This window comes from Diachasma alloeum, unplaced genomic scaffold (genome assembly GCF_001412515.2).
Source record: "Diachasma alloeum isolate Michigan unplaced genomic scaffold, Dall2.0 Dall_scaffold_01374, whole genome shotgun sequence".
Lineage (NCBI taxonomy): Eukaryota > Metazoa > Arthropoda > Insecta > Hymenoptera > Braconidae > Diachasma > Diachasma alloeum.
Window position 1 is genome coordinate 96877 of NW_021681477.1, and position 14544 is coordinate 111420.

Genomic DNA, 14544 nt, shown 5'->3' on the forward strand with positions numbered 1-14544 from the left:
GGTAGTGATTTCTAAAGATTTCTAGAAATCATCGGAAATTAATAGAAATCGTAAAGAAATCAGGTGATTTCCGAAATCATTAGAAATCATCAATAAGAGTAAAATCTAAATTGATTTTGCAGTTTCAACTCTACAATTTTTCTTATGCTATCGGTGCGTTCGAAATCACCCTATCCCAAAATGTGACGCTATGAAGTTTTTGACATCTTTACGAATTGTAACGTCATGTAGAAAATTGCCATTATCGACAGATGCCCCACTCTGGTCCCGAAAGCATGATTTCTCCAGTGATTTCTTGAAATCAAGAAATCATTGAAATCTCCTAGAAATCATGGAAATCAGAAGAAATCAAAAGAAATCATGATTTCTAATGGTGCAATCACAAAAAATCACAAAAATCATTCGATAAATCATAGAAATCAACAGGAAATCACCGAAAATCATCTAATTCTGAAAATCACTGAGTCACTCGATTGAGGAGTGACCAGCCCCTCGTATTTTATGTTGCATCGAATCAAAAATATGAAGGGAAAAGTATCTCAACTATCTTGGTATTTCTCATTGAACGGTAGTTCTAGGAACATTGATTTTAGGTAACATTTGATGTGTTTAATATATATATTATCAGTTGAAAAAAAATCACAGCTAAAAGTTTAGATAAACAATCATGATTGTTGAATAGCAGCTGGGTTTAGCAAAGTATACGTCGTATTTCCACAGGGGAATCAGATTTTCTTACCGTTCAAAAAATTTGTTTTCATCAGTAACATTAAAAATATACTATAGATTCTTCTTTCACTCCAGTGATAAATGAATAAAAATTCGTTTGCATAAAGTATACTCACATGCATTAGAATAAGGTTAGAAGAGTTAGAAAAGAAAGATAAGAAGCAATGTGGATGGATTTTGAAACGATTAAGGTAATAAAAATATGTAATAGTTGATAATTTTGCCACTCGAGCCCATTATTCTCACAAGAGAGAAAAAATCCATTTGAAAACTCCGAGCGTCTCTGTCTCACGCATGGCGTCGTATCGTACTATCTCTGTCGCTCCTATTGCCATAAGATCAAGAGAAAAATCGAAGTTGTTTTGGTAATTGGAAGGAAAATTACCCTATTTTCTTAATAATTCTTGATAATACAACACTTTATTAACCGATGTATAAAAAGGAATTTTTCTATTGTCATAAATATATTTTTTTTAGACAAAAATAGAAAATACGTCAGTTTTCATCCATTACTTGGTGAAAAATGACGTGAAAAGTCGACAAAAAATCTCAGAGTACGACAATCACATAAAGTCTTGAATTAAAAAAAAAGTTGAAATATCGATTTTTGGCTGAGTTACAGCCATTTGGTTAAAACGGAGCGCGTGGTGCTGCGCGCGTCTCGACAAATAAATGGTAATATCTCGAAAACTATTAGTGATGGAGACATGAGTCAAAAACCATTCTGTTCGTCTCAAAATTATCTAAATCTTTGCCGCTGCATGTCTCGATCACTTCTCAATAGTTTCCGGGATATTTTAATCCAAAGTGACCGCTCCAAGGAGCATTTTGTTAATAATCAAAAACCACACCTTGGGACTTGATCACATTTGATCTACGCGTTATTCTGAGCATTAAAAAAAAATCATCGAAATCGGTAACTTATAGCCAAAAATCGACAACAAACCTCTTTTTCCGACGCGCTCCGACTGGACTATTTGTACAAACCCCATGATCTCACTAAACATCACTGAAATATATCGTGACATTTATACAATCGCGGAAACTGACACTGACTGTCCGCAAGGCCCTCAACCGTCTGTACAAACCCCATGAGCTCACTAAACATTACTGAAATTAATCGTGACATTTGTACAATCGTGGAAACTGACACATAACTGCCCACAGTGCCCTCAATCGTTTGTACAAACCCCTTGCTTTCTCGAAATCCCTGTGAAATACTTCGTGACAATTGTACAATGATGATTCGGTCTTGGAACGTTGAACGACTAAGACGTGTTTGTAAACGCTCCGGCTCTGTGGTAATTTGTAAAAGCCCCAATGGTCCCTTTAGATCAAACACACCTTACAATAATCTAAGTGAAATCGGTGCATTAGTGCAGAATAATCATCTTGAAACCCCCTTTCGGAAGGGGGTCAGTCTTCCAAAACACCTATAAAATCTTCTCGAGTTACTTCTGACTACAGGGGGAACATGCATAGATTACAATGAAACAACGTAAACAGCTACTCTAGACCCAGTTACTCTCAGATCATCGAGGAATCAAATTTACCAAAGAAAGAACACTATTGTACTTGATGCTATACCTGGAATCAGCGTTAATGAATACCCTGTGGCCCTCAGGAAAATTTGGAAGGAGAGTAAAATCGTTCAATCCTCGAAAATTTCCAACCAGAGAATTCTAATTGCATTGAACAACAGCAAGCTAGTTGACAAACTAGTGGAAGAAGAAATTAAACTGACAATGCGGGGACAGGACATTCCCATAATACCATAAACCTCGAACAATAAGAGGCTCATACTATCCAATGTCTGCGTGGGTGCCCAATAGAATCCTAGAGGAGAAGCTAAGAGATCTCGGGATAACACTGAAATTAGCGATTACGCCAATCAGAACAGGAATCGCAGATCCTGAACTATCCGATGTCAACAGCAACAGGAGGCAAGTCTATATTCCTGTTCAAGTTAAGAAGGTTCCACCGAAACTCAGAATACAATATGAAGAGGATTCATACCGGATCTTCCCTTCCACTGACGCAATAAAGTGTTTCCTGTGCCATAAACCGGGACATCGTGCAAAGGAATGTCCTGTAATTTCAACAACTGTAGAGACAACCGGGGACGAGGGCGATTATTACGACGAAGAAGAAAATCGGGACGAACTGCCAATCAATAATCACGAGGACATTGTTTTCGATTCACAAAAACAAACACAATCGATTTCAAACAATAACGATACTCTTGCTACCTTGGAGTCAGGCGGGGACATAGTCACACACACTCAAGATCTTCAAAATAAATATTCAACGAGAAATGATAAAGGTGTAACAAGCAACAAACGTACCAGATCACCGACTCAATTATCTTTGAATAGTTCAGCCCTACTACGAACAATCCTGCTGACTGAGACAAACCCCGAGGACGTCAACACTGCGGAGAGGGGAGAAGCGATGAACGAAGAACCTCCAATCTCTACAAATCAGCTGTTTAAGAACATCGAATTACAGATAGCACCATTCGAGACGAGGTACAATGAAAATAGGTCAAATTTCCTTCTTTCTTATGAGGATATTAAGATTTTTCTGCGCAGAACACACGGTCATCCGGACTCAATGTCAATAGCATTAAGTTTTACCAACGATATTCCAAAACTTATTCACATGTTAAAAGAAATAATTGAGGTGGTTAATGACAAGAGTCTGAAAAGTCGTATCGGTAGAATTACTAAGAAGTTGACCAGAGATGACAATATAAATCATCGCAGAGTGATATTTATAGTTTGTAGGTGAAAATATAAATAACAATAATAATAATGGCGACTCAAAATAACCTCACAACAAATAATCAATACATTCAGAGAAAATTACGCGTTTTGTTGTAGAATTGTCGTAGTATTCGCCTGAGAATGAATGAATTACTAGCTATCTCTCGGGAATTAGATATCATTGTATGTGTGGAAACACAGTTTCAAAGTTATTAGAGAAGATAGAAAACGCTCATTGGGAGGTGGTGTCTTGATCGCTATAAAAAATAACTTTGCTTACAAAACAATACAAACTCAGTCAATACCTGAAGAATTTATTGAGACAATAGGGATAAATATCACCAATACGAAACCTACGCTTAATCTTGTTGCAATGTATAAACCTCCTGGTAGCCATATATCACATATGTGGAATAGAATATTTACTGTTACTGAGTCATTAGAAAATGCTATACTCATGGGGGATTTCAATTCCTGGCATATCGCCTGGAATTGCCGTATCACTACCACCAACAGCATTCGACTCTTCGATGCGGTTAATAGGCAAAATCTCATTCTTCACAATCCTAATACTATCACGCGGATAGGCCGTCATTGCCAATCCAATATTGATCTAATATTTTCCTCTGTATCTCTAGCCGATAAATTGCTATACAAGTTGAAGAGGAAACCTAGGGATCTGACCATTTTCCACTTATCACTGAACGAAATATTGAAAAATAGATATACCACAAAAAATCATTTAAAATAAACTCAGTGAAAACAGACTGGGACCAAGTAACTGACAAACTTAAAGCCACGTATGAAAAATTTCTCGAACTCCATTTTGAAGAACTAGCCCCCAATGATAAATATGAATTTTTTGTGGACCATATTTCTTCAATAATTAGAATGTTCACTCCTAGAAAAAGAAATGTCCCTCCGGAAAAGCATAGAAACCCGGTAGCTTGGTGGGATATAGAAGGTTATAAGTCCAAAAAAATAAGACAAGCAGCATTTAAAAAATAGAGGCACACCAAAAATGATGCGGACCATGAAATTTATGAGGAGAGAGAGAAAGAGACTAGAGATCTCATTGAAACCAAAAGAAAGAATCAGTTTATTGAATTTTCAGAGTCAGTAGATTTCAGAAAACACATGTCATACGCCTGGCGAAAATATAGAATTCTTTAAGGATATCCAAGTAGTTCCGTCAAATGACCTTCTCATTTTTTTCCAAGTTCATGAAATTATCCGCGAATTTGTCATGACCCGTCATTATTGATTTATTTGTTAATAAATACGCACATTTGTAAGTAAAATTCCATTGAATCATTATAAAATATTTTAATTAATTTTCTCTTTGACTTTCGTCGTCGTATCCTGTGGTGAGTAGGCGGCAACGCTGTTGTTGATATGGATGACACGTGCATCACTCATAACCTCGTTTAAAATATCAGTGAATGTCGGACTGAGGCACGATCATGCAGGTTCATGATCTACGAGAAGTGAGGGGAAAATGGGTAGGGCGTTTTGCGAAAATCGGCTCGAAAAAAGCATTCCCGAAAGTACAGGTGGAAAAGGAACCCCAAAAAGATTGGGGTCGAAGGATAATAGACGTTGCAACACTAGCGGAGGAATTGTGGTGTCATAAGTGTGGAGTGCCTCTATCTTTACGATCAGTTGAAGATACACGTGAGATTGGTGCAGCAACGATATTCTACGTGAAGTGTAAAACCTGCAGTGGTCTTTTCGATGTTCATGCCAATAAAAGCAATTCCCAAAATCATAAGAGATACGACATTAATCTGAAACTTGCTATTGGTGAGTAGAGATAAATTTGAAGACTTCCAGTGCGAATATCCAATTAAAAATCCATGTAATTCATGAAGGGATGTCACGCATATTTTTTATTTATGCAGGATTAGTCGATTCAGGGATTGGAGAGGCTCAACTGAATACTCTTTTATCAGCAATAAATGTCCCGACTGTATCAAACAGTTTGTTAACTTCTCATCAAAAACTCATCAAACCAGCTGTTATCAAACTAGCAGATGACAGTTGCAGGAAAGCTATTTCTGAGGAGAAGAGACTAACAATCGAAGCTAGATCAAAGAAGAGGTAAATATTTCCATTTCTGATGACACCTGCACTATTTACTCATTTCTCATTGTCTTTTTTTACCCTTCAGCTGTAAAAAAAAAGAAATGAATTTGTTTTCACATTTTCATCTCTAATATTAATTTTCTCAAAATAATTATCATTTTCAATGAGCACTATAATAATTTTCAATGGGTAATATAATAATTTGCTTTCCCAGCGCATTTTTCCGCATAATTATTGTTGTTTCATGTCTAAAATGACAGATTTCTCATGTCGGTTACTTTATCATACAAAAATGCTTCCAGTCCAACTACAGCAGAGATTAATAATAATAATAATAACACTCAAGAAGAAGATCTTACAGTTTCTTATGATACGGGTTGGCAAAAACGTGGAACAGGACACAATTACAATAGTCAAACAGGTTAAAAAAATCAGAAAAACAATAATGTTTCGATACTTGTTCAATAACCATAGAAGTGGTATTACTAACATTCATTGCAGAAGTGAAATTCTTTTCATGCTAAACAAGAATGTAAAATATGTAGAATCGTCTATAATAATTCTCAGTAAATGTATTCGTTGGTTTTTACCATGCAAGTTGGCCAAGAGCTTCGTAGGAAAAAAAATAACGTTTTAATATATGTCATGTAATCGTAAGGCTTTGTAGACTACTAACCACTTCGTAAAATACTAACTTTGTTTCTATGGTGATCGTTAAAAAATTGAAAATATGTAGAAATTAACAACAAATTGTTCAGAAAATATTGGCATGTTAGATATTTCTGTTGTTACTGTGATAGACATTATTCTATGATGAATTACCATGTTCAATTAAAATTAAAATTTGAAATTTGTGTGTAGTAAAAGTTTGAAACAATGTTGATTGGTGTAATTCTATCGACATTTGCATTATTTTCTCAATGTTATAGGTCATGCAGTTATCGAAGGATACAGATCAAAGAAAATTTTATCGGGCACATTCCGATGTAAATACTGTCGATGTCTATACTTCAAAAGTCCGAAAGAACATGAGTGTCACATTAATTTTCGAGGGAGTTCGAAAGCAATGGAACCGAGTATGGCCGTAGAACTCATCGTAGATAATCCCCTGTTAAAAGAGCAGAATGTGAGAGTAGGATGCCTGATTGCTGACGATGATGCCTCAACTTTATTAGCAGTGCGGAGAGCAGCACAACGAAAAATTGAGAAATGGGCTGATCTGAATCATTCCGTGAAAGCTTTCACGACAGGACTGTACGCTCTTAAATTATCTCGAAATATAATCAAATACTTTCGAAGAAGATTCACCTATGCAATAAGGCAAAATAAAGACGACCCTGAGAATTTGAAGAAGACATTGCTGTGTATCGTGCCCCATGCCTATGGAGAGCATTCAGATTGTGGCACCTGGTGTAAATATCACGAGTTAAAAGAGAGATACAGATATAGAGGATTACCAAATAAGAAGCCACTTAAAAATCCAGAGCTCCGTGGGAAGTTGACAAAACTCATCAAGAGGTTTGCTGATCGAGCAGATCTTCTAGCTCCATGTGGATCTACGCAAGGAAACGAATCATTCAACCACATAATGGCTACGAAACATCCAAAAACCAAGTTTTATGCAGGTGGACCCACTTTCGAGACACGTTTGAAGGCAGCGATTCTCCAGAAGAACAAAGGAACTTCATACATCATCAACGTCAATGAAGAACTCTCGCTTTCTCCTGGAAAATATACTGAAGAATTCAGAAAGGGGAAAGATGAGTTGCGGACTCATCAAAAAGCCAAATCACAAACTCGTGATTTCAAAATCAGATGACAACTGCATAAAGAGTCTAAATCCAACAGCGATGCACGTCATTCTCGAGGGGAAGGGATAACGTACGAATCTCAATGTGATCTAGATAATGTACCAGATCTTGTCATTGATCTCCCACCTGCAGGTATTTTTCATTACGATACTCGTCAAATCATTATGAATCCAAACTAATATCAAATTATTAATTTTTTCCAGTTGCTGTCGACTTCAGTGAGAGTACAGTTATCACATTCGATTTAGAAACATCATCCAATATCCCCAAGATAACAGAGATTTGTCAGGTATTGATTTATCACTGCATTATACATAAATAAACGGATAAAACGATCCAAGTCAAAACGTTAGTGCGCTCAGCACGCAATTAGATTGAGTTCTGAATGTGTTTTCTCTTCTTATCCATTCACATTGTACAATTTCGCACATTTAAAAAAGCTGGAATATTTTACGTAGCAATAAAACTTTGTTATGCAGACTTTAGCTTCTCCATACAATTTATTTCATTGATTTTTTAAATTTATTATAAATGAATTCGTCGAAATCTGTTCATTACGTCCTTGTCCTACTGTGAAAAGAAGGAGAAATAGAATGAAACAATTTCAAAATAATTCCAGTAGAAATTGGTAAATGAACATTTTAGATAAACTGTGCTAGATTTTTCTATTCAATTTCTCCGTAGTTGAACTCATTTATGCATTAGAAAAACTCTTATGAACTTATTGTCTCAGATTGCAGCGTATTGTGATGGTAGTTTATTCAATCGGTATTGTGTACCCACTAATGGAATTTCCACGAAAGCCTCCGAAGTAACTGGATTGACAGCAATCGCTGGACAACTGTTTTTACATGAACAATGTCTTGAAACCACTCCTACAGACGTAGCGATCCGAGATTTCCTGAAATTTTTACAGGACAAAGACTCTGTCATACTGGTGGCCCACAATGGCTCTACGTAATTATTAATAATTGGATATTATTTGATAATTGTACTTGAACAAATATTATTTTAGATTCATATAAATTTATTTTTCAGATTCGATTTCCCCATCATTCTTAGGTATATAAAAGAATACCATCTTCTTGATTGATTCAAAGAGACAGTGTTGGGAGTAGCAGATTCCCTGAAGATGATTCGCCAGTTATTACCTGAGAGGAAGAAAAATAAACAATCGTTCGCTCAGGAGCAATTGGCACAAGATTTTTTGGGATCTGCAACCGTTGGACAAGCACGTGATGCCACTTACGATGTGACTAATCTTCATTCCCTACTTGAAAAGCTTGGAGTGACGAGGGAAATAATCTTAGACCACACAGTTACAATGGGGGAGATCTTGCGAAATGAAACCCAGAAAAATGTCCAGAGTGCTTTTAAGAGTTCCCTCCAGTTTCTGGACGGTTATGTTTCATCTCATATGCAAACAAAAATGGCAAACCTGGTATAAACTTTTCCAGTTTGGAGACAGCATACAAACAAGCTGAAGGGGCTGGAGTGAGAGCATTGCTAGCTGCAGATGTGGGCGGAAAGCCTCGTGTTACAAAACAAGAAAAAATTATCACAGCTGTTTCCACTCGCCTAAAAGAATTGATTAAATAGATTTCCACACCAATAACACATCTTGAAGAATGGGTATTTGTTGTCAACCTCAATAGTGTATGTGAAATTATTCATATAATTTATGTTATTTGTTTCGAATAAAAAGAGAGATTTTAGTTTTGAGGCTTTCGCGGCCATTATTAATGACGTGGTTGGCTTCCGGATGGATTCCGCGTTGAGTTTCAGCATTGCGCCGACGTTTCGCAAACATTGCAGTCTGCATCTTCAGGGCTATGAGCTCCGATTCTGAGCTCCGATGTGTGGGGGCAGTCCTTATATACCTTCCCTTGTGGTGGTGGGAGAAGGGGAAGGGGGGGGGTCAGCCAATCATATGTTTTTAATTGATCAGCTGGTCAATTAAAAAACCGGGAGGACGGTTTTCCAAATGGGGTTCACTTGATATCCTCTGTCCCTGTTGAGGTTGTTAGGGTTTTTATGGATCTCCAAACCCTCTCGGTATTTCCTTTCGAAATACCCTTGAGACTTGGCCAGCATTTTGGCTTGGTCGTAGTGGATAGTATGTCCAGTATCCATCCAGTGTTCAGCCAGGGCAGACTGTTCTAAGTGACCGTATTTGGAGCACCGCTGGTGTTCTTTGATCCGTGTACTGATCTTCCTCCCGGTTTCTCCAATGTACACTTTCCCGCATGAGCAAGGGATCTCGTACACTCCTGGTGTACTCAAGGCTGGTCTTGGATCCTTCGCGCTCGGCAGCATCTGTCCGATCTTCTTTGGGGGTTGGAAGATCGTTCGGATGTTATGTTTACCGAGTACTCTGCTGATGCGTTCTGTTGTGCCTCTCAGATAGGGGAGGAGGGCCATTTTAGGTCTTTCCTGGTTTTCCTCAGGAACAGTCTCCTCTTGGAGAGATGAGAGCTTGCTCTGTGGATCTCCAAACCCTCTCGGTATTTCCTTTCGAAATACCCTTGAGACTTGGCCAGCATTTTGGCTTGGTCGTAGTAGATAGTATGTCCAGTATCCATCCAATGTTCAGCCAGGGCAGACTGTTCTAAGTGACCGTATTTGGAGCACATAAAAACCCTAACAACCTCAACAGGGACAGAGGATATCAAGTGAACCCCATTTGGAAAACCGTCCTCCCGGTTTTTTAATTGACCAGCTGATCAATTAAAAACATATGATTGGCTGACCCCCCCCCTTCCCCTTCTCCCACCACCACAAGGGAAGGTATATAAGGACTGCCCCCACACATCGGAGCTCAGAATCGGAGCTCATAGCCCTGAAGATGCAGACTGCAATGTTTGCGAAACGTCGGCGCAATGCTGAAACTCAACGCGGCATCCATCCGGAAGCCAACCACGTCAAAAAGAGAGATTTTTCAAAGATTTCCACCAAAAATCTGACAAACACTTTTTTGCTCTCCCTTTAATCTTGTAATTCCACATGAGAGAACCTCACAAAATTAATTATCCGAGTTTTTTCCAGCTACAATTGCACCTAACCTCACCGATTGACAATGAATGAGATTCGCCTGTCATCATAACCTGAGTATATTAATATACACTTGGAAATCGATTTATCCATAAAACTGTTGTTGTCATATAGTTTATGCGTTAACATTATTTATTTTACTATTATAAACATTTCATCCGATAAATTCGCGTTCATGTGTAGACACGTTCTCTAGTGTAGGTGAATCCGAAGTTGCCACATTTCCGGAACCCTCAGATTCAAACCATCCAATATGGCCGTCGGGCGAATCGAGAGATTTTTAATTCAATTGTTTTCGATTATTTCTTCGGAAACTTATATTTTTCACCATCTCAAAAAAAACTAAGATAGATAACAAACAAAGTTATATACAGTTAAATGTACGAACAAACGCTTTAAGACCCCCAATCATTCGATTGAAGATGCGAGTGGGGTGCTCTTATGGCTACCATGTGTTAAATTTCGATTTTCAAAAAATTTTTTCTTAAATAATTGTTCGGAAACTAAGTTCGCCATTGCGCTCAAAATTAACATTTAACCCTATTCTATGGATTCTGAAAAGGATTTCTGCCAACAAAAATTATTCGAAGTACTTTGATATCCTTAACAAAAAAAAACCATCTCCAATTCGAATCCAAAATTCCAGAAGCCTTTGACACCCTTAGTCCCCCCTGGTGCCCTACAAACCCAAAGTTCATCCCGGAATGTCAAGAAAACGAAATTCTAAATATTAATTTCAACTTTGTAGAATTTGATCAAGCTCTCAGAACTCGCAAGGCGAAATCATCGCATGGTCTAGATGGAATTGATTATGAAGTTATCCGAAAGTTACCAGTCCAATACCATCTAATCCTGCTGGACATTTTCAATCTCATGTTTACCAATTCTGCTTTTCCCGCCGCCTGAACATCCCAGTATATTCATTTCATTCCGAAACCGAATGGCCTTGATGTTAGGCGAATTGCCCTCTCAACGTGTCTTTGCAAACTATTCGAATCAATGGTTAAGAGTCGTATACAATGGTGGATAGAGTACAATAATATACTTCCTAACAGTCAAAGTGGCTTCAGGAATGGAAGATCGAGTTATAATAACCTGAGCAACATAGTACTGTACACAAATCATCATCTAACAAAAAATCGTGAGATAATAGCTGTTTTTCTAGATGTGAAATCTGCATTTGATAACGTAAATGTATCCCTGTTGGTAGAAAAAATGGCTAGCTTGGAATGTCCAGTCAATATTGTTAAGTTTATACATTTTCTTACATATGAGAGAAAAATTGTATCTCACTATAATGAATCTCCCAGAAAGGTTTTCAAAGGCGTCCCACAGGGAGGAGTGCTCTCCCCACTTCTTTACACCCTTTACGTGTACCAGATCACCCACGGTGTACACCATGACGTTCAAGACTCACAGTTTGGTGACGATCTGGCCTTGTACATCAGTTGTTCTTCTGTACCCAGAAGTATCAAAATTATAGAAGAATCTGTCAAAATTGTGGGTAAGAATTTGGAAAGACTCGGCCTGTCCCTTGCTCCCCACAAAACAGAACTTGTCCACTTTAATAAACGACGTACTCCCCCTAGAAATACCTCAATCACAGTAGGAGGTTGCACTATCAAGTGCAACACTCAAGTCAGATTCTTAGGATTAATATTGGATAAAAAATTAAATTTCAAGGCACAATTTGATAGAGTTCAGGCTCTGGCCTTGAAAGCTATGAGCATTATGAAATTTATACGTGGTACGTGGTGGGGGACTGAGCCCCAAACGCTTATGATCCTCTACAAAGCTTTTGTCAGATCGAATATCGAATACGGCTTATTCATCTATATTCCCTACAGGAAGACACACCTGGAAAAACTAGAGAAACTACAATGTGCAGCTATTCGTATCGCATTGGGATACAGGAATTCTACTCCTGTCGGAATTTTTCTGGCTGAAAGTAAAATTCCAACGATATATTCACGTGCTGTCTTCCTGTGTAAATATTATTTGATGAAAATCCTATCCCATTCAGATATCCAGGTTTCTAAGCTGATTAACAATCTGTATATTAGGGCTAATAGCGACATTCGAGCCAGACCCAGAGTCCTGAAGGAATGTATTGTTAGTATTAGACCAATGTTTGCGACTCTAAGTATTGATAATCATTACAATATTTATAAGAGAAACTATTCAACACTAATCGATACACTCCCACTTGACGAGGAGAATGGGCGTATCGCAAGAACGATCGCATGATGTGGGGGAAATCCTAATTTGATAATTGATAATCAACTTGATAATTACGTAAGGATTTACATAGATGGTAGTAAACAGAGAGGCGAAAATGACTCGGTTGGAGTTGCATGTTGTTGTCCTACAACACTACAACTCAACATTGATATTAAAATTGGTATTGATAGGAACGCATCTATTTTCACAGCTGAGAGTGCAGCACTTGATGAGGCTGTCAAAATAGCAGTTTCGAAACTCCTGTGAAATACGTTTGTACAATCGTCGAAATATTATCCATGTTTCACACAAATACACCTCATCAATCTCATTAATCTAACAATCAATTGGAGGGGTTGGTACAATGATGGTTCGACGCATTTGGAATGTGCAGAGATAATAATAATAATAATAATAATAAAAATCGATCATGGCACATACAAGTACAAACAATTCGGAACCCACCTGTGCGATTTCCGTCTATTACTAATTCATTCAAAATTTTATAAGGGGATGAAACATAGACGGGGGTTGCTAAATATTTAAAAAAAGGACAATTCATACAAGTACTATTGACGCTAACTTCATGCCCATAAAATTTTTTTCATTCCCTATAATTTCGACGCTGCACGATTTTACTCCCATCCCTTACGTGTGGGGGTGAGGGGTACAAACAAAAATAAATACGGTGCAATTAGGTACTCAATGAGTACAATCGCATAAAAAAAAATTTCCAACTTCGATGACAACTTCACATAGCTGCTATCTATGGGTATTTTCGAAAATCCATGCTTCTTTTAATTCGTATACATCAACTATGAATCAATTTTTAACTCAATCGATCAGAAATTAAGGCAGTTGAACGATTTTTAAGGTTTAGACTTATAAGTTGACCCCTTTCGATCCCTTGTGCACCTTGAAAACCTGCAGACTTTCCTTGTTCTCTGTTTCCAAGACTCCTAACAACTCGGAATATCCTCCATTGATCTGTTTTTACAGGTGATTCTGGGACAATGTCATTTCCGCCCTTGGTGAGCTCGACTCCACCTCCATTGGATCACAATTTCCGAGAGTCCGATGACGATGACGAGTTTGGAGATTTCGCTGCAGGTGCACTTGACGGTAATAATTGATTCCTAAATTTCATCTCAATTATTTACTGAATATCTCGGGAACTAGTGGATTTCGAGGAAAATGTCGGAGAATATTCTTATAGGAATTCGAGTTCTCTGCAAAAAATGCCTCCTGAATTTTTTTTGATGACTCTATTGGCTTCCAAGATACTTCATTTATTCAATTTATTCCATTTTTAGTTTAAGACTAGCTCCCTGCTCGCTCCGCTCGCCAATCCCCATATGACTCTCATGATCCTTTTTCTGACCCTTGTGACCCTTAATCTGACCCTCGTGACCCTCGTTATACCCTTCGTCAGCTTTATTTTGACCCTTAATTTTGGAGTCTTCATTTTGAGTAGCAAACTTTCATCGCCAGAAGTCGATTTAGATTTTTATAATATAGGGGGATATAGAGACCCGTATTTTGATCCTTGTGACCCTTAGATTCTGAACCCTAGGACCCTTATTTGGACCCTTAATCTGACACTTGTTACCCTCATTTAGACCTTTAATCTGACCCATATGACTCTTATTCTGACCCTTATGACCTTTAATGTGATCCTCGTGACACTTAATTTTGAGTGAAGCAAATTTTCATTGCCAGAAGTCGATTTAGATTTTTATAATATAGAGAGAAATAAGATAATCTCAAATCGTTTAAGACTTTAGTTATTATACAGCGTTCGTAAATAATATTTTTAAAAAAATAAGATATCCAAAACACTGAAAATGTTTGATAATAGGAAATTCATTAGTGCATTAATGGAT

General features: G+C 37.6%; 1 protein-coding gene across 1 annotated transcript in view; it reads left to right on the plus strand.

Annotated features, from left to right (window-relative positions):
* The window catches only part of LOC107046436, a 49972-nt gene that overhangs the window by 27885 nt on the left and 7543 nt on the right, over positions 1-14544 (plus strand). The window contains exon 2 of the mRNA XM_015269047.1: positions 13661-13783. Within this exon, the coding sequence (XP_015124533.1) occupies positions 13675-13783 (109 nt within the window). The 5' untranslated portion in view covers positions 13661-13674. The remainder of the gene's footprint in view (positions 1-13660; positions 13784-14544) is intronic.